Source organism: Grus americana, chromosome 3, assembly GCF_028858705.1.
Source record: "Grus americana isolate bGruAme1 chromosome 3, bGruAme1.mat, whole genome shotgun sequence".
NCBI lineage: Eukaryota > Metazoa > Chordata > Aves > Gruiformes > Gruidae > Grus > Grus americana.
The window spans coordinates 20,678,325-20,703,901 of NC_072854.1; the positions used below are offsets into that span (position 1 = coordinate 20,678,325).

The following is a 25,577-nucleotide window of genomic DNA, read 5'->3' on the forward strand; positions in this document are numbered from 1 at the left end:
CTGACTTTCAATGGGACAAGGATTTTGCTGACAGTTACTGTAAATAACTGAATATGAAAGAGATTTCAGGAAGAGGCTCTTCACTTAAAAGAGCCACTTTTCCTCAAGGAACTTTGGAGTATTTCTAGGTGATTTCATATTTGTGTGTAAAAAAAATTATTAATTATTGCTACTAAAGCCATTATGGAGGTACAGAGTGCACAACTACTATGTATGTCAGCAAACACATTTATATAAAAGCAGATTTAGTTCTGAAGTCTACTTGAAAAACCTGAAAGTAGGCCTAAGGTTTTGGGGGAACTTGCAAGTAAACAGCACTTTAGTTTTTCTGACTATATAAGATGAGACAAATAGTCTAAGGATCTGAAAAATCAATAACTTCATGTCTCAATCCTTTTTTAATTGTAAGCTAGCACTGTATTTTCATTATCAGAGAAAGCGATTATATGTTCAATAAGCATATGGTTGTGAGTGACATGAACATAAATAGCTCCTTTGGATTGTTTTCTTGATTTTTTTTTTTCCCCAGTAAGCTTTAGTAATGACCAAACAGAAAATGGATATTTTATATTGTGGGGTAGGATGCTCTGATAATTCTTGAGAAATCTTGTGTTTGTGGGCTTATTTTTTCTTTGAAACTAGTTTCATAGTGTATTGGATGCTGGGCTTATGGTGTACAGCAGCAGAGATAATAACAGCTGGACACAGCAGGCAGAGGAGACAGCAACCCTTTCAGTTGCTTGGGTGATGGCAGGAGCTCCTCTCATCCTACCAGTAGGACTGGGTCCTTCCATCGAAACACCGAAAAAATGTCAGGAGTGGGATTCATCAGACCGAAAGTTCCTTTTTTTTTTTCCCCACTGCCTGTAGAGGAAGCCTGTAATGAGTAGGTCAGATATCTGAAGTTAGGCGAGATGCATCTCTTATTGTGCAAGTCAGAACAAATGTTGAAACTGTAATTGATTTATGTAACATATTCAGTGTTTAGGCAGTACTGAGGATGAGGGTGCCTGGGCAGAATTTCATTCCACTCCAAATATCTTAGTTTGGTCCTTTATGTTGGGATTTCTCCCACTCCTCCATTATTAATTTGCAAAAGGAGCCTGTAGACTTAGAGAGGTTCTTTGTAATGAGCCCCCAGGCATGTCTGACGGGAGGCCAGTATGGGTGTGCAGCTGGTTTGACCTGTGTCTGTTATTTAATGGGAAAGGTGTTATCCACATTTGGTTTCACTCCGGATCACAAAGTGTAGGGGGGACTGCAGAGCTTCCAAAACCTGGTGCCACAGAGCTGGGCGACATAACAAGCAGAATTATCTGGTATTGAAAAAATGCATCTTTCCCTTCATTAGAGATCTACTTGGTTTAGTTCATTGCAAATTGGTGATCTTTGTTTCTCCTGAAAAGCTAATGTGAAATGAACAGTCTGGGTTATGTGACTCATCTTAAAATGTACAGCTACAGTAAAGTTAAAATAACCATGGCCATTTCTCTCTAAGTGAGCTTTGCTTAAATTATTGGTAATCTAAAAGCTAATAATTGCGTAGCATGCTTATAGCACTTTACATCTTCAAAGTGTTTTGCAAGTGAATCACAACACAACTAAATTTTAGAAGCAACTTTCTATTTATAGGGAAAATGAATTCGAGGGATAATATAGTTTGACCAAGGCCACAGAGGAGTCCATATCAGAGCCTGCATGAGTTTCTGATGGTTAGTTCTATGTATAAAGCTGCCTCTTTCCCTCCTTTTCTTTAACACACATTCTCATATATATAATTTCCCATGTAGTATGTCTCATGTCTGTCTAAATGTGACCTGCTATAACAAGACTAACTTTTTTTGCAAGTGACAGAAGTCTTATTTGTTCATATGAATTTTGAAATATATTTCTAATTTGACAAGTTCAGTGGTACAGGGTGCTTGCTGTGTTAACACAGTAGAAACTGAATTATTCAATTATTTCCTTCCTTAAGTATAGGAAAATTCTTGTATGTCTTGGATACTGTTACAAACTAACAATGGATAAATGCTGAATTTTTAATCACCACTGACTACTATATTAATAATGAAACTCTTGAGAAATAGTTCACAGGTTTATTATTAGTGGATACCCTGCTAGAGTAGTGCTACTATGTGTTCAAAGCAAAGAAATGTGATGAATGTTTAGCATTCACTTCACTTTAAAAAAATCACACCCTGTGCATTATGTGGCTTTCCTGAGAAAACTCCATCTGTTACGAATTAAGTGAAACACTATTTCCTTTACAGTAAAAATAACGCCATGATTTTTTTCAGTCTTTTAAAGAAAGGAGAATGACATAAGCTCTAGCAGAGATATTTTGCTTTCAGATTCTTCTTTCGAACCCTGCCTGCCTACCAAAGCAGCCTGTGGTTCACAAATGGGCTGTGCTCGTGGGAGCAGATTATTATATGTATGTCTGCTCAGACAAATACACCTGAAGAATCTGGCATTTAAATGGAGCCCATCATGGAAGAGCTCTAGCTAGGGCCTGACCTTTCTTTGTATAGCTCTCTAATCAGCATGCTAGTTGGTTATTGTTACACTGTGCTATATGGTGTGATCTCTGCAGTATACATTTCCATCTTAAGGGGAAGTAGTCGCTGTAATATGCCTGTATGTATCCTCTGACCTTGACTTTCATTTCTTTATGAAAATACATAAACTTTAGGTTTAGGAGATGAGCTGATACTTTCTTGCATTTTATCTAAACACTTTTAAAACAGTTTATTTGGGAAGAGGGTTGGAGAAATAAATGGGCTAATAGGGCTGTTTTGCATTATTACTATAACACTTTCGGCTGCAAGGAGCGTTTCTTAAAAGCAGCAAGAGTGCTAGATTGTATTAGCGAGGCTGGACGTGAGGTTTGTCAGTGCCTTGGCTCTTCTGTGACCGCTCGCGGCTTCTGTCGGTCAGAGTACGGCTGAGTGCCGCTGTCCTCAACGTGGGCAGGAAGGGCTGTCTTTGGTCCTCGTTGTTTTTATGAAGAGTTGTAGGTGCTCGGGTTGTGTGGAGGTGGGGACGTTTCACTTATATCTGTTTCATTTATACAGCCACTGCTTCTGCCTTTGTGCAAGCCATGGTAAAACTCACATGTGACCACCACCTTTCTTCTTCCATCATGTTCCTCTCCTTTCTGATGGCCAGTGTCGTAATATTTGCCTGTGATGTAGGAAGAAGAAACATTGTAGGAAGCACGGGGTGTTTGAGGACATATGGGGAGCACTGTGGCCCAGAGACCAAGCCTGTCAGCCTTACGGTGGGCTTGATCTCCAGCAGCTCGGGGGGTCTAGGCCTTAAATTAGCAGTTTGCTCATGTAAATATGAAAAGGTCCCGTAGTGTTATGTTGCCCCTCATTAATAAAAATGAATGAGCTGAGCAGATCCTGCCTTCTGTCTGACTATATATGTGGGGTAAAAGCAGTGTTTCTGTGTTTTTATTATTTTCTAAATCCAGCCTGTTTGTCAGAACGATTCATGATCACGTCATGCAGATCTTTACAGGAGGTTATTTCATACAAACTCACATATGTAGCATATAAAAATCACAGACAGAAATCAAGAAATACAGCCATCATTCTTGTTGCCGGCTTTTTTTTTTTTTTTTTTGCATCGGTTACTGTTGCTCATTATAAATTTCACCTCCAGCAGTTTGTTTTTCTCTTCACTTATGCAGAATGCTTGTTCTTTTGAGTCATCCTTGTCATATTTCTTCCCACAGCTAAACGCTACTGTAAGAATTCAAGTCCAACCAGCAGCACAACAAGCAGTTATGCCCCTAGCAGCAGCAGCAATATGAGTTGTGGTGGAGGCAGCAGTGCCAGCAGTACCTGCAGCAAGAGCAGCTTTGACTATACTCATGACATGGAGGCAGCGCACATGGCTGCTACTGCTATTCTGAATCTCTCCACTCGCTGCAGGGAGATGCCTCAGAACCTCTCCACTAAGCCTCAGGATCTCTGTGCGAGGGTAAAAATTAGTACTTCTGTTTGTTGATGAAGATTTCTCTTTACTGCACTTGCTCTGTGGCCCTAATAGACAGAAGAATAGCTTTAGTACATCTTGCTTTTTTTTTTTTTTCTTTTCCTCAAAATTAACTTAATCTGGTGTCTCTGCTAAAGCAGGGAGGAAAAAAAAAAAAGATGCAAATTGCTCACAAGTACCTCAGGAAATCCTGATCGGTATATGAACTGATGATACTGATAGCATGTATTCCTTCTTTTTTTAATTTGTCTCTTACTAGGGAGATCTATAATTATAAAAGATGTTTGGATTGCTCAAGTGGTATTAATTGCACTACTGATTTTTTTTTTGCTAAACACAGTCTGATTCATACATTTTGTGAAAGGATTAAGATTTAACGATGTATTTTCATTGAAAAGTCACAAATGGGACCTAAGGTTGTAAGATCTAGTACAAAGAAATCTATGCTACTTGTGTGTTATAATTTCTTGCCTGTGAAATCACAGTTCTTAAGTCACTGCATAATAAATTTGAAGTGAACAAATCCTCCAGTACAGTTGACTTTAAATGTGCTTCACAGGGTCACTAACATTCTGTATGTGCATAGAGCCTCAGTATGTTATGAAATAGCTATACAGATACAAATAAAAGCTTTTGTTGTTAGCTTTATATATTAAGAAAAACAATGCACTAATAACATTCATTAAACATTTACCCAAAGATTATTTTTTTCATGATAAACGTTAAGTTTCGACTCTGATAGCTGTTAAGAAATGAGTATTTAACATGCACCAGCAAACAGTACGGTGCTACCTGTACGAGACCACTAGATGGCTAAGTAGACAGATGCAGTGCAGAGGAAACATTTTTATTGTGCTTATAGAAGAGCTTTTGAGCTGGCAGACATGTTCTGTTCTTCTACATATAGACAAAGGTTTGCTTCCCCTCATCGTGTAAAGCGCCTTGATCATTCATAACAAACTAAACCCGTAGCAGTAGGTATTAGTAATAATCATGATTCAAGCCAGAATGGCTGGTGACTTTGTTTTCAAATGCTGCTTTTTATATTAATTTATTTAGTACTGTTCAAGAGGGAAATCTCTTTCTGGCATTTAAATAAATGCAGTTTTTCTCTATATCAACATGATGGAAAAAGTTGGAATACAATGCTAAAAATCTTCTGTGTCAAAACCAGAAGGGGCCTCTTTCCTAATGTGTTGCCCTATATTGAGACTGGAGGAATGAATCTGAGAAGATAAACAAGTATTTTCTAAATTAAATTAGCAGGATAGCAGCAATTAGATATATGCTCTGACAAAAGGCAGTAATTCAGAAAGAGAGATTTGCATTCACAGTGCTTTTCTGCAGCTCTGGTGTTACTCCAGAGGAGAGAAAGTCATCAGACATATGAGGAGTCGGTCGCATTCACATTAGTTTTGAAACCAAATTTCTTGTGGGGCGTTTCATTTTTGGAAGGATGTGGGCATTTTTATTTTAACTGTCCTTAGTTTTTTAAAATTTGTCTTCATTTTAAGGTATCTTATTTCTTCTCATTGAGTATAAGAGACAACCCTTTTTTGTTTCTATAAAAGAAAAAGTCAGAGCCCATACTGACCCTATTTTTCACAGTACCTCAGTCGCCGCAGAAATTGGCACAATTATTGTTGCTACTATTCCGCTACCTAAATTTATTGATTATAAAGATAGATATATGAAATGTTAATACATTTACATCTGCAGGGAAGGAACTGTGAAATTTGAATGTATTTCCTCATTGGCAAATGGTGTCCAAAAGGACTTGTTTTGGTACCCTACATCCCTGTTTAATTTTCTGACATTATCTATTCAAGCATTGACTGTTAATGTTAAATAAACAAACAAACAAAGATTACTTGATGCTAGCTGGTTTTTGTTACTCTAATCATCCAGACAGGTGTCAGGACTGGAAACAAGAATTATGCAGATGTTACCTCATAGATACTCACCTGTCACAGAATAAATCAAGAGCATAAAACAACAATAAGAAAATACCTTTAGAGATTTCTCCTTTTCATTCCAAATTTTGCACCTGTGTGCTGGCTGGCAGGAGGGGTAATGAAGACTCTTCCCTCTTCCTCTAAACATCAGATTAGCCATTCAGGAAGAAATCTACTTTAACAGCATTAATGTTGTGTAACAGCATCATGCTATGTGTAGGAGGGGGCTCAATGCTTACAATCTATACAGGAATGGAAAAGCGTTTTATCATTCTGCTAGGCAATCAGATTGAAGAACACAGAGAGGTAACAGTTTGCTAGTGTGAAGCCGAATTAACACTATTTTTCTTATTTTGACAGAATCCTGATATGGAAGTCGATGAAAATGGGACGTTGGATCTGAGCATGAACAAGCAGAGGCAGCGAGATGGTTGCTGTACCATTTTGACACCACTGGAGCCAATGTCCCCGCAACGGCAAGCCGTGATGAATAACCGGTGTTACCAACTGAACGAGGGTGACTGCTGGGACTTGCCAGTGGACTACACTAAAATGAAGCCCAGTAGGATAGATGAAGATGATTCCAAAGAGATTAATGTATGTCTTTTTCATCTATTAGTTCTCATTGCAATCTAATTTTGGTATTTCATTACATTTCTGAAATTTGGAGGTAAAGAGGAAACAAAATGAATACATGATAAAAATGGTGGTTTTCTACCAAAAGGACTTTCTGCTGGTTAATCTTTAGGACTATATCATGCTGGCGCACATCTGATCTGTGACTAAGTTCCATAAGACAACATTTGAACCATGAATGTGAATCATGTTTTCTAACAGCATCATCTTGTTAACAAATATTTTCTGCAGTGAAGATGTTTCGCTATATCCAGATTACGTTACTCTCTATAAGCAAGTTGACATAACTGTGCAATAGTGGGATAATCAGCTCTCAAGACAAGATATTCGCCTGAATTTGAAAACCATAAATGATGTGCTGAGTATTTGAAAGCATGTATTACTTAGAAATCAATTTAAACAAAAGCAGCAGAGTATAATGTAAGCTTTCAACTATTTTAGCTAATCTTCTTCTAGATTACTTATACACTCCTGGTAGCTCTCCGTATGGAAGGGCCTGTATTAATGAAATACTGTTTCAAGAATACAAAGAAGGGATGTTACAAATAGGTATGACTTTTCAATTCATAATACCAAGACAACAGCAAAACCCTTTAAACGGAGGAAGCAAATAAAGAAAATAAGTTACTGAATTTTTTCTACTTTTCAAAACTTAGAACCGCCAGGACACTGAAGACGTCTGCTGACAAGTTTTAATGTCACTGCTTTTGTTCATCACGTTTCAACCTTAACCACTGTGTAGTTTACAATGCTGCGCTCAATGCAATTTAGCCGTTTGGAGACTTCCAGACATTGTTCTGTGTTTTTTCTTGGTTTATAACAGAAAATCAGGCTAATCATTCGTGTGTAGCACATCTGTTGCCAATCTTAGTTAAAACATATAACTTTGAAACATATAACAAAGTGACGTTTTGACTAGATACACTGAATGCATTCTAGCTCTGGTGTTAATTACAGTTTTGCTATTAATTTCACTGAAGTTAGGAGGAAATCTGTCATTACTGAGGAAACGTGAGGTAAAGCAGACAGTATAGCGTGGTTTTTTCAGGGCAAGCAGAACTCCCTATTTCTGCTGGGGTGTTTATAGCACCATCTGCAGGAATCGCTAAATCAATGCTTTCAGCCACTTCATTCCTGAAATAGATGATTTTGAATTTCTGAATGCGTCAGAAAAGTTATTTACAAATTATATAATTCTATTTTGCCAGACAGATCCATTGAGGTTTGCCTTAGATTGAGATTCTATGTGTAGATGTTAAGATTGCTCCTGTTTCATCTTTGAGATGTTCTAAACTGTTAAAAATGTTATTTAAGATGGCTTTTTGATGCATAAGATACTGTATTTAGTCATCTTTTTTCCCTTTCCTCTGTTTTGTGGTGACTTCAGGAAAAAATGCTGATTCTTTTAAAGCAAAATAATATGACCACTATAGAAAAAGTTGTGGTTTGCCCCCTTTTTTTTTCTTTCCTAGTTAAATAAACTATATATTCCACAGTCTTCATCGAAATACCCAAATATTATTTAAAAGTTTAATAGGTAAAGGAATATAAAATAATTTCATTCATTTTCTCTGGCAGAATAGGATAAAGAAGGAGATAACTTCTGATGCCTCTGCTTTGCATTATTTTGTGTAAGTTGTAACCTCACGCAGCTGTAACTATAGAATAACTAATGCGTATATATTTGCCTGTAGCCAGAAGATTTGGATCCTTTCCAAGAGGCACTTGAAGAAAGAAGATATCCTGGTGAAGTTACAATCCCAAGTCCTAAACCCAAATACCCTCAATGCAAAGAGAGCAAAAAGGATTTAATAACGTAAGCATAATGTGAGGTGAAATTATTTTTCTCCTTTTAACCTTTTCTCTCTTTGTCTTTTTTTAAACAAACGAGTACATATACGCCTTGCAGTATGAGCATGCAACATTTGCAGCATATAAATGTTTCAAACTGCCAGTTAAGTAAAGTGATAAGCTAACGTGTATTTGCTTGTTCTTAATGATGCTATATTGTATTGAGACGCCATTTTCATTTAAACCTGTTCATTTTGCAGCTTTTCGATTAGGATGCTTAAAACCCCTTGCAGTCATTGCAGCTAAACTGGAAACAATGAAACATTTAAAAGTTTTTTTTTAAACATACTTACTATTTTGGCTGTTTTTGTTTTTGTTTGGTGGCAGATGTCCAACACCAGGGTGTGATGGGAGTGGTCATGTGACTGGTAATTACGCCTCACATAGAAGGTGTGACTTCATTTTTTTCATGGTGGATTCTGTCTTTTCAATTTATTGTTTTCAGCTTACCTCAACAATGCTGTCAAAGTAAAACGTTGAACTATGTGTTAACCCTTTGAGTAATATATGTTGATCTTAAAAGCATGCTAATTTGTGTGTTGTATAAACGTCTTTTATTTTTAAATAGATTACTAAAATTTCCAAAGTATTCTTAAGCATTTAAGTAGTTAACCCAGGAATCTCGAATATTTTTTGTTACATTTTACTAGTTCATAGAGAAACAAAAAAAAAAAAAAGAACATTTACAGTATGTAATTTTGGAAGTAATGTTGATACCTAAATATATTCAGAGGGTTAACTATATTACGAAATTCAATATTACAGCACTTGCCCCATCGCTTTTCTGCATTACAAACTTTTACTTTTTAATTTTTATGTTGTGTTTGTTTGGGAGTGTTCAGTTAATAAGAAGATTAACTTACTTGTATGTCCTGCCCTGTCTTACAGTTTATCTGGCTGTCCCTTGGCTGACAAAAGCATTCGAAGTATGCTGGCCACAAGCTCACAAGAACTCAAGTAAGATATAAAGAACAAATATTTTCTTTATAAATATTTATTTGACCACAAAGTGTGTATTATTGTACCAGAAATAGAAAGGCTGTCCGGAGAGCTGCTGCAGGAGGGGCTGATCCTGCTTGGAACATGTGTTGAAGTCTCTAGAAATTCCATACAGGCTGGCTCTACACATCAGTCTGTTGACGTAGTGCTTCCTTTTGTGTATTCATTAGGTGACAGGGATGGACAAAAGTCAGAACTTCTGGAATTTCATCTAAATGTTTCAATTCCTATTCAATTTTTTTCTGAATGTTTGAGTTTGCTAGTTAGAACAGAAAATTCTCATGTGATTAGACTGATGAAATACTTTGATTACACAACCAGTAAAGCGCTGCAGTTTCTCAGACATAGATCGGAGGGAAGAGAAAACAATTTGTTTATCCCTAATGCTTACATAATTTTCCCCAGGTTTGTATCACTGTTATCAGCTTAATGCATTTTCTAATTTGACTATGTTTTTTAGTGTTAACTTAGTTATTCCCCTACTTAAAATGCATTCTTTACAATTCCTTTCAGTTCTTTGGAGTGACAATTGTCAGCAATGAAACTTAGAGAATCGTGAGACAGCTTTGATCTGTCTTCCTGCTTGACTGAAACTCTGTATGTGAAAGAACTATAGAGTTTTTTAGTGCTATGAGATAGCGGTACTCCTGAGTTGGTACTATGGTTAACATGGAAAGATGTTCACAAGTAAAAGGAAAAATTGGGTAGGGAAAGTATGAGTGGATAGCTTATCCTGCCATGCTAAGCAATATTCTGTCTTTACCATACGTAAGTGCCTTAAATAGCATTTCTTCAGTTCAGTACATACCTTGATGAAAAAAACAACTGTAAAGCATGGGAAAGATAAGAAAGCAAGCATGGGAAACCTCCTGAAGTAAGATTCCTCTCTAGTCTTAGCTAATCTAGTCACTAGATGCAAACAATAGGTACAAAATTTACAATTCATTTCCCACCCAGTCAAAAATATCTTTTTTAAAACTATCAGTTTAGATCATGCTGGTATCTGCTGCTAGAAGGCTATTTGATATGAAAGAGGAAGGGATATAAATGAGATCAGGGAAAACGTGTAAGTATAAGCAGAGTAAGACATGGGCACATAAACCCCAGAGAAACTCAGATTTGGATCTGGATTCTGGTTGGGATGGGTCAATTGGTAGATGTTCGAGGAAATGCAATTACATAACCAAGACGCAGACAAGACTATTGGAGCAGCATGAATAATACTTTAAGCACGTACTTTGCTGCTCTAACCCTTTATAAAGTTTCCACTTGTGTTAGGAAATTGTTCCTGAATTACCCCATCTCCTCTGCCTTTCTCAAGCATCTACAGTCAAGCCTACCTAATAGAAACCAGGACGGAAAAAATCCCCACTTGAACTTGAGACTGCACTCCTGTCTCATGCCATTCTCTCAACCTATTGCAAGTTTTGCCTGAGCGAAGAGGACAAGATTAAGTCATATTTTAAATTATATTTTTAGGTTTAGCATCCATTATTTATTTAGCATTTAGCATAAATTATTAATTTAGCAGTTATTGTAATACCTATTGAACACATAAAAACTGTTAAGTGAATTCAAAATTTAGGAAATGCCAGAATTCTAAGCAGGCTGACTTAACTCGTTTCTCTTGCATTTTCATTACAATGCAATCCTTCATTTTCTGATCACATATTTTTCCATAGGATAGCAAAGTAATTCATTGCACAGGGCAGACAGTAATCACTGCATAAACAACTAATGAATTTCTTCTGTTTTCCTCATTATCCCATGTGTGGCCTTGTCTGCTATTCACTGCACTTTTCTCAAACTGTACTTTCAGGATGTAACTACTAATTCGCTCACATATTTGTCCCTACCATTGCATCGGAGTGTTTCCTAATTAGTTTATCATGGTTATAAAGGAATTAATTTATTTTCACCTGCAATTATACACTGAAGTAAGTAATTTTAAAGCCAGAAATCTTAAGCATATAATTTCGATTGCTCAGTTTGAGACTTGTAGGACTCAGTTTGTCAGAGTTCTTTGCACGGTAGAGAACTGCATATGTACAAAGCTTAGTACCCATTGAATTCACTTGGAGCTGTGGGAAAGCGGCAGTTTTACATGAAGAGTGATTGATCCTGTGTGAAAAGGGATGAACTCCACAGAAAAAGCAGGATAAAGTCCAGTGTTCCAGAACAGCAATGGGACTATCCTTTCTCCTCCCCCAAAACTCTGATCAGTCCCAGCTTCCGCTTGCTCCATTCACTCTATCCTGATTTTTTTCATCATTTTTTCTATGTCTCAAGCTCCTTGTCTAATCAGCCCATCTCCTACCTCCATCACATTTATATTTTTATTGTTCTCTAGCTCTTAGCCATCCTGCTGAAGTTGGTACAGAGAGAAATAAAGTATCTTCACATTTCTCGCATATATTCGAAAGCAGGGAAGTAGGAGTCTTATGCATGGCAGCATCCTTTATACGGCTCTCATTTATGCTCTTGTTCTCTGCCTAAGATGGAGGAAGATGTGATCATGTAAATGATAATGCATATGCACAAAACAGCTAAACCAAAGCTGGTTTTGGAATTTTTTTAAACTGTGAAATACTTCGTTTACATCTGTTATACTTCTGCATGTCAGATTTGGGGGTATAATTTCCTTGCTTTTAAAAAGAGCAAGCTGAAAAGAAGCAGAAATTCCATAATGTGGGATTCTACTGGCTCTCTGTCAGGCCACCAGCCACCATGGGAACTTTTGAGATCCGCTATATAGGTCACCTGAACTACTGTGGTAGCAAGCAGCAGTAAAAGGTATAATGCTCTGCATGGACTGGCACCAGGAGGAGGTGGGGAATGTTGCTGGTGTTTTTCATACATATTTGCTGACAGTGGAAGAGTAGTGAGAATCAGTTACCTTGGCTTCTGCCCCAGGCTGTAGAAAGAAATGTATACACATTTTTTTGCCTATATCCCAAGCTGAGATCCCTTCTGTCCTCTCCCTACCAATCTGTACTGTTCCCATCTCTCCTTCATCTTTTATTCCTTGTTCCAGTTTTCAATGTAGTTGTTTACAGTCATCCATAAACACTTCAACCTCTGTAAACTTTCTGGAAAATACTTTTCTAGTGCATGGGGTATAGAGAACAATTGATAGTGCAGTAGAAGAATTGATAGTGCAGCATAGGGATTGTATTTCTGGACTGCCTAGTTTGGAAAGATTTCATACTTTTATGGCTTTGCCATACATAGCTTATGTAGCAAATATTGCATAAGTGCTGGTAAAGCCTTTGTATCATGTTTTACCAATCCATGATCTCCTTCTGTGCATTGTATAACACACACAAGTCAGGTATAATGCAGATTCCTAACTGGAATTTTGCTAACACACTGATTCTTTTCAAGCCCCAACCAAAACAAAAAATAGCAAACACTTCAAATAATATTCATGAATAATATCTTTCAGATAATATTCATAATCAAAATAATATGAGAATCTAAAAAGGTTAGAGAAAAGTTTATTTTGCTCAACAGTTATGCTCACTGTATTTCCTTTTGGTAGTTTTGACTTCATATATTCCATCACCCACATTTCCTGATTCCCAGAATAATAACGTTGCAGTTTTCAATTAGATTTTTCTGGGGTTGGCCTAATTATTCCTTACCACCATTCCATGCTTCTCTTCTGTAGGGCTTCTTGCTCACGTTTATCGTGCAGATTGCACGATTCTCCACTTTCACACAAAGCCCAAGTGGAAACATGAGAATCTTTGTGCATAGTTTATCAGCAGACCAAAGCAGTTACACAGCCTGGTCAATGATCTCCAAATAACTGAAGAATTTCTTCAGCTTTAATGCTCTGTTACTGCTGCTGGCAAAAAAAAGAGGTCAACAGCTTTAAGGGTCTCTGAAGAAATTAATATCTGGCAAGAATCCAAGCTTTTCCAGCATTAGATTTGGGTTATAATACTTGTTGAAAAGCAACTAATTTTTAAAGGACGTAGGGACACTATATTGATGAGTAAACTTAACTATGATGGGAAAGCAATTAACAGCCCACCCAGTGACAGCTACCAGTATTAAAATATTCATAAGTTAAATCCAGTTTAATCTTACCCAGGGGCTTTTCCTTATCAGTTTTCCTTATTTACTCCTTATCATAGGAGGTTTTTCTAATAGTGTTACTTCAAAACTGTAATCCCATTGTCAAATTACAAATACTATAAAAAAGCAACATTTTGAAGCACTTCTAATCTATTCAAAATAATTTTTTTAAAAAACCCTAAAATTAATTATTGTTTTTAAAAGGACACATTTTGATCATCAGTAAATCAGTCCCAGCCAAAATGCAGCACGCTGACTGAGAACATTTCTACTCAGTGTACTGCCAATGTGGGAACCAGAGGATCTGGGTACCAGAGACTCCCAGAAAATGACACACTTAGCTACTTTCATGTAAAAATAATCATACTTTTTCAAAGGCCATAGGTAACTAGATATTAGCTTGGTCTACCATGGAACTGACCATCAAATTGTTAACATTTACCTTTGTTCCTTGAGTCCGTTTTCTGCCAGAAAATCCCATTACTACTTATAATAAAGAATCTGAACCTCAGAAAGATTTGCAGTTCGACCAGGTGTATATAAGTTTGGATACTTAATCTGATACTGTTGTAATATTCCCGGTCCTTCAGTCCCAAAGTGCCCGTGACTCTATGTAGATTTTGCATGTCATTGTTTCCTGTGGTGGACATGTTTCGCTACTCCCCTATGGCACTTACAGGCAGGAGCACAGTCTCACTTCCCTCTCTACAACAAAGTCTGAGAGCTTTTCTTCTCCACATCTCTTCTTAACTCGAAGTGAGGAGCTCTGTCAATTTTTGCACATTCTCCACAATGAAGTAAGAGTTTGAATTTCTGTGCCTCCTTCTTCTTTCCATGTCACTCTGCCCTAATTTCCATATTTTTGTTGGTGGTCTTCTACTCTTTCTCTTATCTTCTTTTTATCCTTGTCTCCCTATTCCCAGATGTGTCATCCTAGTAGTGTATTCCCTTCAGTTCAGATGGAAAGGTGGGTTTCTCTGAAGCTTTCCCTGTTAACCACAACTCTTCTAGGAAGAACAACTCCATGCAGTACAGTTTTTTTCTGGGTAGTGAGGTTATCCTTAGTTCATACTTATAGGAAAACTCTTCCATGTTAGTATAATCTCTAATATTCACTTTTTATTGGTGTAATTTTACTGCAATTTGCTCAGCAAGAACCAGAAACTGGGAAGTAAAAAAGTAATATTTTCTTCCTCAGTTTAGTGATCTTGCAAAAAATAGGCCTTCTCTAAATACTAAATTAAAATGCAGAAACAAAGATTAATAGGATATATTAGTAAAAGACCACAGAAGCATTCCCCTCTTTAGACAGGTAACCGGATTATTCCTGGACATTGATTCGTACATATACTCTTTAAACCTTGATAGCTCTCCCAATATGTACAGTCACTTTTTGTACTCAAACCAGTTATTTCTGCAGGGATCTGTTTAGCTGCTGAAGAGATTTCTCCACCTACATCCTGTGTTTGACAATTGAGGTGTTTCTGATGGTTCAGTGCCTGGGTGTACATTTGTTGCTTCATCTGCACAGGAGTTTTATCCCTTGCCTTGCCTTGCCTTCCCTTGCCTTGCCTTCCTTTGCCTTGCCTTGACTTCACTTCCCTTCCCTTTTCCTGTTGAGATTACATCTGTCCTCCTATAAGAACTCAGTAAGACTATGACCCACTATATAGTTTTCACTCACTTTTCTCTTAGAAAATTGCTCTTTGTGCAAGAGAAATAACCATTTCCATTCTTACTATCACTTTTTTTACTCCTGTTGTTTATGTCCTCTTTTTTTTTTTTCTACATGGGAAACTTAATAGAAGTTGTCATTACAGTTTTTCTTGAATACCAAGGTTGTTGATTTCTAGTAAGTGATCTTGTGTTATAATGCAATACTCCTTTGATGCTAAGTATGTATCCTTTGAATCTACAGATACTTTTTGAAGTTCCTTGATGTTTTAGCTTTTGTATAGGAAATGTGATTGCAAGGACCAGACGTGATGTATTTGGAGTAATGTTAAAAATTACTAGAGCGAGTCATTTGTAAATTATAGTGTTTTATTAACTTATCTGCAATGTTATGGTAAAACAAACTGCGGTTTTTAATGTGTTATTAAATTGCAAGTTAGCGTGCAAGTCTAATTTAAATTATTAAAAACAAAACCAAGGAACTTAGATCCCCAGTATTAGTTCACCTATAAAGAATAATCTTTCCCATTTTGTTCAACTAGATCCTTGGGCCAAGTGAAATTAGGAATCTCATGTGGTTTCAGTGGGTTTTTTTTGCATTTTTGTTTCCTGTATTTATTGCAGATTTCCACTTGGATACCTTATCTTTGATGGCAGCATGCATGCCTGGCCAGAACAGAACACCTTGGGCTCTGTTCCTGCACTTCTCAATACTCAAATGGGCACTGTAGGTTATACCTAGCATTTCCAACCTCATGTTGTGTGGTGTTATGATAATGTCCTTTGTATAGAAACCCATCATCTGCAGCAACCTCATCTCTGTAGTCGCAATAAGTTTTACATATGGAAGTGGCTGGGCTTTTTTTCTTTTGGAATAACTCATTCAGACTCTGGTAAGGTTGAGTCATTCCATTTTTCTCACGTAAGTTTGTCAACTTTTGTCTCCAAAATGGAAAATACTTGAGTTCTGTTTACATAAGACCCTTCATCATTGCGTTCATTACTGAGAGGTAGTCTTAAAAGCATGTACTCTCTAAAATGCTCCTTAAAAGCCATCTGCATATCAGTACCTCTGATGCTGTGAAATGTTCCATGCAGGCACACAATTGTTTGCATGAAGCACCTTGCAGAATCAGGGCCTTAGTAAGTTCTCAATACCATGAAATGCTCTGAAATTAGAGGCTTCATTTGCACAGAGGCGTCTACAATACCCAAATAGTTTATGGCCTCTTTCTTTATGTACTTAATTATTTAAAACAAAAGATATTGATAGCTGTATTTTTTTGCTGTTTGGATTTTATTTAGCATTTAAAACCATTTGCCACTTAGTTATCATCTGGAATAGTCTCAGTTCAGATGAACGTTCACTGAATTATTATTCAAAAGAACCTGTATGACTTAAGAGTCTAAACTTTGTTTTCAGAATGAATGTAAGTGCTGGGCGTCTACATCCCTGCAACTTCTATATGCCTAACTTTGAAAGTGGAATTCAGAGTCTGCAATAACAACTTAGGCAGTTTTGAAGACACAACCCTTAGTTCCTAAGCTCTTCCCTAATCACCAAATATTTCCGTGTGAATGTTTATTTGACAGTTCATTTTAATTTTCGAAACTTTTTTCTTGTCAGTCATTCCAGTGCCATTCTGTGCAGTCCTTAAGCAGCTATTCTGAGAGGAGCACTTAATTGAGATTAATTATCAATGAATTTGCTTAGTTATGTTAACATGCCCAATGAATCTCTCTAAGGCCTTCTTGTCTTGGAGTCTTTCCATTTGTACAGTTGCCTCCGCCTTCCTTGGGTTTGGTCATACTTCTTTGTCATTGAATGTGTCCTGCATAATTAATCTCATTCAGCCTGGCATTTGCTCGTATTCAATTCAAGGGTCTTTTCTTTGGCACAATTTGGTTATTGTGCAAACTCCCATTGTGATGTTGATCATTTTTACTTCAAATCAACAGATCATAACCAATTGCTCATTCCATCCAGATCCGCAAAGATCTGCAACATGATGCTGTGGTATATCCCAAGTGCTGAGGCAATCCCCATGGGAAGCTGCATAAACTATACAGTTACTAAAAGGGGAATTAAAAGTGCAGTGTTTTGCACTTTCTGTGTTTGGTCAGACTTGCCAAAACCCTTTAAAATATACCCCAAAATAAAAGTAATTTTGTCACTCGAAGTCCTAAATACGATCGCCTGGATCCTCAGTTGGTGTAAATTAGCATAGCTCCGTTGCCTTCAGTGGAGTTAAGCTAAGATACAACAGTGATGATCTGGGCAGATGCCCTCAGCTGCTCTCTTGGGTTAGCATTCATGTTTGATTGCCTTATTTAAATCTTTTGAAGTTATAAAATTCCTTGCATTGTTTGGTTTCTTAGAATGGCCAATTGCTAACTCGATTACTTGGTGTCTGTATCTGCACAGTAACATCTGATTTTGCCATGCAGTTAAGTTCACCCCTTTATTTTTATCTCAGTGCTATTGGGACTTTATGTGGCACACATTTTTTGCAGCACTGTAGTATCTATATCAATGTTTTATATCTCTAAAATATCCCATATCCCTCATAAACACCTCATCATAATCTTCTTTTACAATATTTTTTGTATTCCCAGTAAGTGGAATTTACATTTGCTCATCTGCATGTAAAAACTGCTCTTCTACCCTAACACACATAGAATTTCCACTGCTTCAAAGTCTGCTGGTTTCTCTCCTTCTACAGATAACGACATTGTGCTCTTTCAGCATGGGCTCATTTGGTGTACACTGTGTGAAACAACCTTAGATTTTGAGGAGTATTTTAACACTGGCCATCATTAATTATTTTTGTATGCTTGACTGTACTTACACTGCACTCAGCTCCACCAGTATCTGTTTTCTGTAATAAAAAAGAGGCAGAGGAGGACTGCAGTATAAGCACATCACTATTGTTATCTATTATTTTCTGGACTGTGGTAAAAAGGAAAAAAAACCAGACCTTTGAAAAAAACTAAATCTACATAAATTATATCTAAGGTGAAGTTTCCAGAATTATACTATTTACATAGTTTTGTTAAAATGATCAGCTGTAAAGTAGTCAACCAGAGTGATATTTAAAATTTCAGGCTTCAGGGTTAACACTACATGGAGATGAACAGAATCAAGTTTCCAAATTTGCAGACTGCAACTTAATGGGGAGCTTAAAAGAGCTGTAAATATAATTTATTAAAAAAAGATTAGATACTGGAGCACTTTTCTTCTGTATTAATAGGAAAGGAATCAAATCATGCAGACACAGTTTATAGGAAAACCAAGCCATAGTCTTTCTTTTCTTTTGTTTTGGTTTTGGGGGGTTTTTTACAAGTGGACAACTATTTTTTCCAGGGCAGTCAGTCAGTCACTTTTCTTGAACACATAATTCACACAAAAAGCATGTTAAAGCAGACTTAGTAGAAAATCACAACTTACTCATTTTACCTGTAAAACTATGAATTACGGATTTTTTTGTTTGCTTGTATAAACTGGTGATAGTTGAAAGAACTAAAATGACCCTGTGTTAAATGCAGTCTACTGAATGCTGAATTCAGAGTTTAATAGGTAAACAACATATAATTTACTTTTTGACTCTGTGATCTGAATCTGTAATTCAGCCATGAGTTAGACAAGATATCAGACAATAGATCTAAAACTGAAAAAACATCTTGGTTATTTCTTACAAATATTTGTGTATTATTTTTCTTTTTAATACCAGGGTTATTCTTTAAAAGGGAGTGAATTCAGTATCTGCTATTTTAACTTCTGTGTATTTCACAAATAAATAAGTTTTAATTTAAAAGCTATAAATGTTGGGTATGCTAGATATCACAGAGATAAATCACTGGTTTTGTTCCCCATGAATAAGAGTTATAAGCAAATTATGGAAAAAAATAGGGAAATCATAAAACTGTATATGAAAAGAGCTGAATAATTAAAAAAAAATTATAGATTATGGGTTTCTCCTCAAGGCTTCTCCAGGAACCATTGTAGGTGGTGATTTGTTTTCCTCTGATGCACTAATCAAGAAACTTCTGTCAGAAAAGCGTAAGTATGTTCCATAAGTATAGGCGTAATGGAGGAGGGGCAAGGGCCTTGTTTTTGACTAACACCCAATACGCCTGTTGTGACTTCAGTGTGAAGAATCTGAAAGAACAGAATTATTAAGAATTTTTTTTTTTGTAAGCTAGCTAAGGTTTAATCCTCAACACACCCATTCACAGAAAAAGACCTTCAATGGTTCTAAGTCTTCCCTGAGACCTGATCCAAAGTCCTCTTAAGTCAATGGAAAAAACTCCCACCATCTTTAGCTGGCTTTCGATCTGAGATGATGTTCTGTAACTGTGAAAAGCTTTCCCTGGGCAGTATGTTACAAGGCCAAATTCCATGCATAACCACATGAGTAGAATTTGCACTCCTTACACTTGACAAAACCCGTTTCACGTCGATACTGTCACAGACAGAGTCCTACCATTACTTATTTTACAAGAAAAGAGTATTTTTAAGGTATTAATTAGTCAATTTTTGGTAAGGAGATTCTTTAACTTCTGTTTGACTTCAATTTAATACAATAAAGCTCTGTAAATTAAAAATAAGTAATATTTAATGCATATGAGAGGTAATTGTCTACCAGTTTGTATGCAAAACTTGTATCCAGAATACAATGTTTTAATTGTAGTTTACCTGATTTTAATTCCATTTTTACAAATTTTGGTATTAATTCTACTGAACCCAGAGTAGATGCTACTGATTCACAAATGGGTAATGAGTAAACACATCAGGACCACATATCTCCAATATTTGCAAAAATTCTTGTGAATGTTAATGTACTACAGACCAAATGTGGTTTATATCTTCATATAAAGCCTTATGTAATCAAGAATGATCACAAAAATAGTTCTACTCCATCTTCAAGTTTAAAAGCTGCTATTTCAAGGTAGTGGGATTGCCTTTAAGGCTAAGAAAAACTTTTTTTGTCTGTTCGTGTCAATGAAAATACTTTCCATTCAAAAGTAAAGTAAATGTAATGAATAAGATATTTAGCCAAAGGATATTTTTTTCTTATAAATTTCCCTCACCATGAAAAAAGGGAAATATGGCAGTTTCTAAAGACAGCACCAATGGATTAAATCCTGTGCAAGAGATGCAGTCCACAACAATGAGCACTGGGAAGTCGCAACCTATGGGAGACATTTCTGTAAGATGTAGTTTGCTGGGTAACCTGTTCCACAGTCTTTCATTTGACCTTCCCAAGATGCTGTATTCATTTTGAAATTAGTCATTTTTGTATGGTTGAATGGGTGTTAAGGCTGGAATTATGCCTATTCCTTGTTCATGACAGGAGGTTAATAAGACGCTCTTCTTCCATCTTGTGTGTAGCTGAGGATCACAACCTCTGAGCTAATCAAAACAGAGAATTTGTGTTTCGGCTGTGTTCCTGCCTCACGTATTATTCTCCCAACCCCTTGTCAGGGGGCATTTAATTAGCAGGAATGTTTGTAAGGACAGTGATTTTTAAAAAATATTTTATCAGAGTTTGAATATAGAATGTAAAAATTCACTCTGAAAATAGAAAGTTATGGTTCCACTTCACCAGCCTGGCAGGAGAAAAGTATTAATCAGTGTTTAGATGAGATCTGTATCAACGATAACCAAGTGAATTAGAAATCAGAGAAAGGAACAGTAAATAGATGCTCAGGGATATTTGGCTATAAGCACGCAAAAACAACAAGTGATTTTGGAAAAGAAGTGTGTTGCTTTAAAAATTCAGAGGGAAACCTTTTTCTTGTAAAAAGCACGTAAGGCAAAGTTGTTAGCCTCTCACCGAAGGCTGCTGTTCTAATTCAGCAGTGTATGAGAGCTCAGAGCCCTACGGTATAATAGAGCATGAGCACTTTCTCTCTCTGCCTGCATTCCCGACCGTGAGCAAAGCGTTTCTGGGCGAGCGCGCTGTTTTCTGCGCTGCAGTATGCAGTCGCACAGTGCCATTGTGCTGCACAGCCATTTATCCCTGTTTGTAACCTCCGACCTCTCCAGCATTCTGCGCAGCTGTTTAGGAAACTATTCCTGCAGCTATTAGACTGCGAAATTAAAGTGGCTCTTTCATGAAATGTTTACGGTATGAACCAAGCTCGCACTGCATAATCTTAGGGGAGTTGCAGAAGGGGAAATTGTACAGAAGTGTGGGCTTTCTGCCTTTGTTAACTTAAAGAGAATGTAAGCAGGACCAAAGTAAGAAAAGACACCAGAGCGTATCCCATGAAAATAAAAAGCACAATTCATTTTCAAGTGCTCTGCTTAATGATACCTTGGAACAGTCTTATGAAGCTGGAATTATTACTTAAGTGCTGTTCAATACAGTCGCAGATTCCAGCACAAGAAGGGATAGTTTAGCTTTGAACAGCTTTAATGGTCTTATCAGAGCTTCCTGCCCTCGCCGAAGGGATGCCTCCTTTGTTCACATAATGTGCAAACTGCCTCATACAGTCTGGCAGGTTAGGGTGAAATGGCACCAATTTCAGGTTATTGAATACCGTACTAAAAGCTCCGTTGTTTCTTTTACTGCTACCCAGACAGCTGCAACATCTTTTCAGGAAGGACAGGAAACTCCGAAGCAGAGGCAGATGGATGTCTGGAGTAGAAACCGGGAGTATTATCTCATCTCAGGCACACAGCCCCTCTCACTGATCAGGACGTTTGGTGTGATCCACTTTATCTACTTCACTGAGAATTTCTGAGCATTCATTAGCTCTGCAAACTGGATTCCAAAGTCATCATTTTCAGTTGTTGAAAAGAACATAGACAAATACAAAGAAATATACACATATTTCAAATATATACAACTATACAAAGAATTTAGCAGATGGTTGAACTATCAAGAAGGGACTGAAATCAGGTAGAGTGATAGTGTTTGACCAGTTTGATGGTCATTTTTTTTCCTTTATAATGAATTGGGCTTTTGCATGCTGAACTTTGTCTTCATTGTGTCTCATTCTCAGCTGTGCAGCTCTGAGAAAACTTTTGCTTTGCCTTCACCATGCCATCCTGTTAGGTATTTGTAGACAGCAGTAAGATTTTTCTTACACTTTTCTTCATAAGAATGAACAAGCCAGCTCTCAGCCTCGTCTATCAAGTGCTCCAGGCCCATAACCATCCCGCAACATCTTGCAGCAGTGCAAACTTGCAGCTCAGTGTTTTGTAGTTCTCAGAGTGCTGGGAATAATACAGAAGACATTGTACCCTCCTAAGTGTTACTTCATTAGGGCTGATTTGTCTGCCCACTGTCTACCATCTGAGATTACCGAAAGGCAGTAGGACGGAGTACTTGTAGGGGTGGTCATGCCCGACCTGTCCTCCTTGCAGATGCATGACTAGATTCACACTAGGAATTTTTCCTTTCAATATTAATTAAGTCTTGCTTAACATTGTGGGCCTCACGTAAATGGTGAGGTTATACTTAAAAGTCAGTGTAGATGGAACATGAGTCTCAAGTCAATCACGAAAAATTAGAGCAAGTCTGAGAAGTTTTAAAAAATTAATGTAAACTCACACAGAAAATCAGTAACAAAACTGTATTTCCCTTAGCTGTACTGTTCATTAGCCTTCTTACTAGACCAGACTGCCTCTCACAGTCTGATATAATTCACACTCAGTATTTTCACATTTCCTCACTTGGGCTTCTGACAAATGTTTTTAGGCCTAGAGGGAAAAAGCTGCTTGTTTTCATGAAATGAAAACTGAAGGATTTTACTCTTTTGCTGTTGACTCTTCACCCCCAAAATAGAAAGTATCTGCTTTATCTGTCTGGGAAAACGAAACCCTTGAGAGTTTGCTCCCCTTATCCAAACGTTAACCTGTCCCTGGTTTTGGATGGCACGTTTTCAGATAGAAACACGTACATTCAGAAGAGATTTAAAAGTCCATCCAGTATAGGAACTTCATGGTACAGTAGCACTTCTCAAGGTTGCCAATAGGCACAGTGCAGTGACTGCATATGGAATAAAACATACCCCTCAGCCTTAAGATGCAATTAATCACCTAAACACATTTTACACCGAACTATTATGTTTACCTTATCTTACCTTTCTGAATGTGTACTGAAAATCATGTTAATTGCTCTTTTGAAACAGGAGAGTAAGAAACAAGCTGTTAATAGTGAATAAAATTCCAGCCCATTACATTTTCTGTCATTTAGATTATTTTTTTTGCAAACCTCTGAGCCTTTATGCTGCCCATGGTGTATTTCCTAGATAACTCAAAGATGTTTACAATCCTATTCATTTATGGCTTTGCCATAATGCTAGACTGAAAGGACTCTCATTAGAGGCAGGACTCCTGCTTCTTTCTTAATTATACAGGGCTAGAAATATTACTGCCTATTTTGTAGGCTTAGTCTTTCATACTAATATTTGATATACTATTTTGAAAGAGGCCATATAAATTGGACTTCATGCTCTTATTCTTTCCATCCTTCCCGCTCAGTCTTTCCTTTCCCCCTTACGTCTGATCCAACTGTCTCCATTCCTGTGATCTTCTGGAGTCCTTCTCTTGATCAAGTATTTGTGTGTGCACAAGTTGAACAGTTCTATTCAAATGAAAAACAGGTAAACAGAATGCTAAGGAATGGCTAATGCTGCGTTGTGCCCATTCTCTTCCCAATGACTTTAGTGGATCGTTAAGGACAGGCTATATGAAAGTTGTTAATTTGTTTCCTCTGCTTTTAGCAGGCCTAATCTGATAGCTTTTCTCAGCATTTCTTGGGGAAATCTTCCAGATTTGTAGATTTTGAAGTCACCCTAAACCTCCAGGAAAGTCTCATGAAGTGACAGATTCAACGTCATTCTGCTGTGCCCACCAGCCCCTTTGGCAATTGCTTCCCCTGGGAGAAGACATACGAAGTACCAAAGAGTAGAGCATGGAAGAAGCAGTAACATAGAGACAACTATTCAAGAATTACACTGTTGATAATTTTATGCCTAATTTTTAGGCAACTAGCAGGCTGCTGACCTAACCACAATGTAAATCTCTTATCAAGGGAAAACTTCCCTACTTTAAAGAGTGCATTTTCAAGGTACTCAGCATTTGACCTAATTTCAGTTTAATTTTGTGCTAAACCTTCCATTTACATCATAAACAGAAAAGCTAGGCCACTTGTAAGAGCTTTTGAAGACACCCTTTAAGGTGAAGAACACCAAATGCTATACCTGTCTTCAAGTCCTTCTTTTGGACCCATTTTCACATACAGGGAGCGGGAGAAACCATGTCACTGGCTGTTCTGCAAACCCTGACTGGCCCAATCTTGCTGTGCAGTGGCTGTGTGGCAGATATTCCTGAGAGGCTTAGTGACTCCCATTTTAATAGACATTCTTCTTCAGAAACAAATGTGTCTACCCAAAATTACTGAAAAGAAACCACGTGGGTTTTGGTTTTTTTCAAGCACAGGCTTGCAGCAATGCTATTAGGAGACAGAGAACTCACTTTGCTCCTAGCTGTAAGGCATGCTCTCTTAAGGCTATCTTCTCCTGCATTTTTCTCTGTGCCTCGATCATTTTATGTTAATGCTTCGTTATAAAAATGAAGCTTTTTTTCAAAGGCTGAGGTGTTTGGAAATGAACATGTGAATTTGCATATGTTGGAACTGATTCATCCCTGGTGCCAGGAAGTGCTCTCTGCTGCGGGGAGGGGATCTGCAGCTGGCCGGTGCTGCCTCCAAGGCAGGCGATGCTGGCAGGAGAGAAAGCGTGGGCAAGGTGCCCAGGGAGGGAGCTGATTCACAGCTTCCCCCTGGCAGCTTCTGTGAACGGAGCACCCCCTGGGTAGTGCACAGAAGCTATTTCACATTAGGCACACACCATGCCTTTGGCAAATGGCATGTTAGGCGGTATATGCTGGTGCTAGATGTGAGAACAGCGGGCAGCACGTCATGGCACTTGCTGCTGGGAAGATGGGAAGTCCTGACTGCTAGCAGAACAGGCAGCATGCAGAGGTGGTAACTGAAGGCACAGGAACATTTTTTTTCTAAAGAGATATAATTAATTAAAATGCATTGTGTGTATCTGTGCATTCGAGTGCACAGCAATATTTTAAATGCCAGCATGATGCATTTTAGTCTGCTTATAGGAAAATGGATTTCAGTGTAATTAAAAAACATATGTTCTTTCTCACCCCCACATATATGCAGGAATGCAATACAGATAGTACCAGGAGCTTAGGACACAGAAACTGTACATGCAAAGAGTCAGGGAATTAATTAAATTTTAACTAAGGAGAAGATTATGCAGTCAGCCATCCCCAGTTTAGAACCATTCGATTGCTGGGGATTTCTAGGGGCAAAGAGAGAGACAGAGCAATCTCTCAGCAGA

At 37.5% G+C, this 25,577-nt stretch overlaps 1 protein-coding gene across 22 annotated transcripts in view; it reads left to right on the forward strand.

The window, feature by feature from the left end:
- Positions 1-25,577, forward strand: part of MYT1L (myelin transcription factor 1 like) — a 321,134-nt gene that overhangs the window by 253,778 nt on the left and 41,779 nt on the right. For 15 of the 22 annotated variants that reach the window (XM_054822319.1, XM_054822316.1, XM_054822318.1 and 12 more), the window contains 5 exons: positions 3,743-3,990; positions 6,321-6,557; positions 8,291-8,412; positions 8,775-8,837; positions 9,336-9,404. In XM_054822319.1, coding sequence (XP_054678294.1) covers positions 3,743-3,990; positions 6,321-6,557; positions 8,291-8,412; positions 8,775-8,837; positions 9,336-9,404 — 739 coding nt within the window. The remainder of the gene's footprint in view (positions 1-3,742; positions 3,991-6,320; positions 6,558-8,290; positions 8,413-8,774; positions 8,838-9,335; positions 9,405-25,577) is intronic. The other 7 variants (XM_054822325.1, XM_054822326.1, XM_054822327.1 and 4 more) reach the window with 1 other exon arrangement.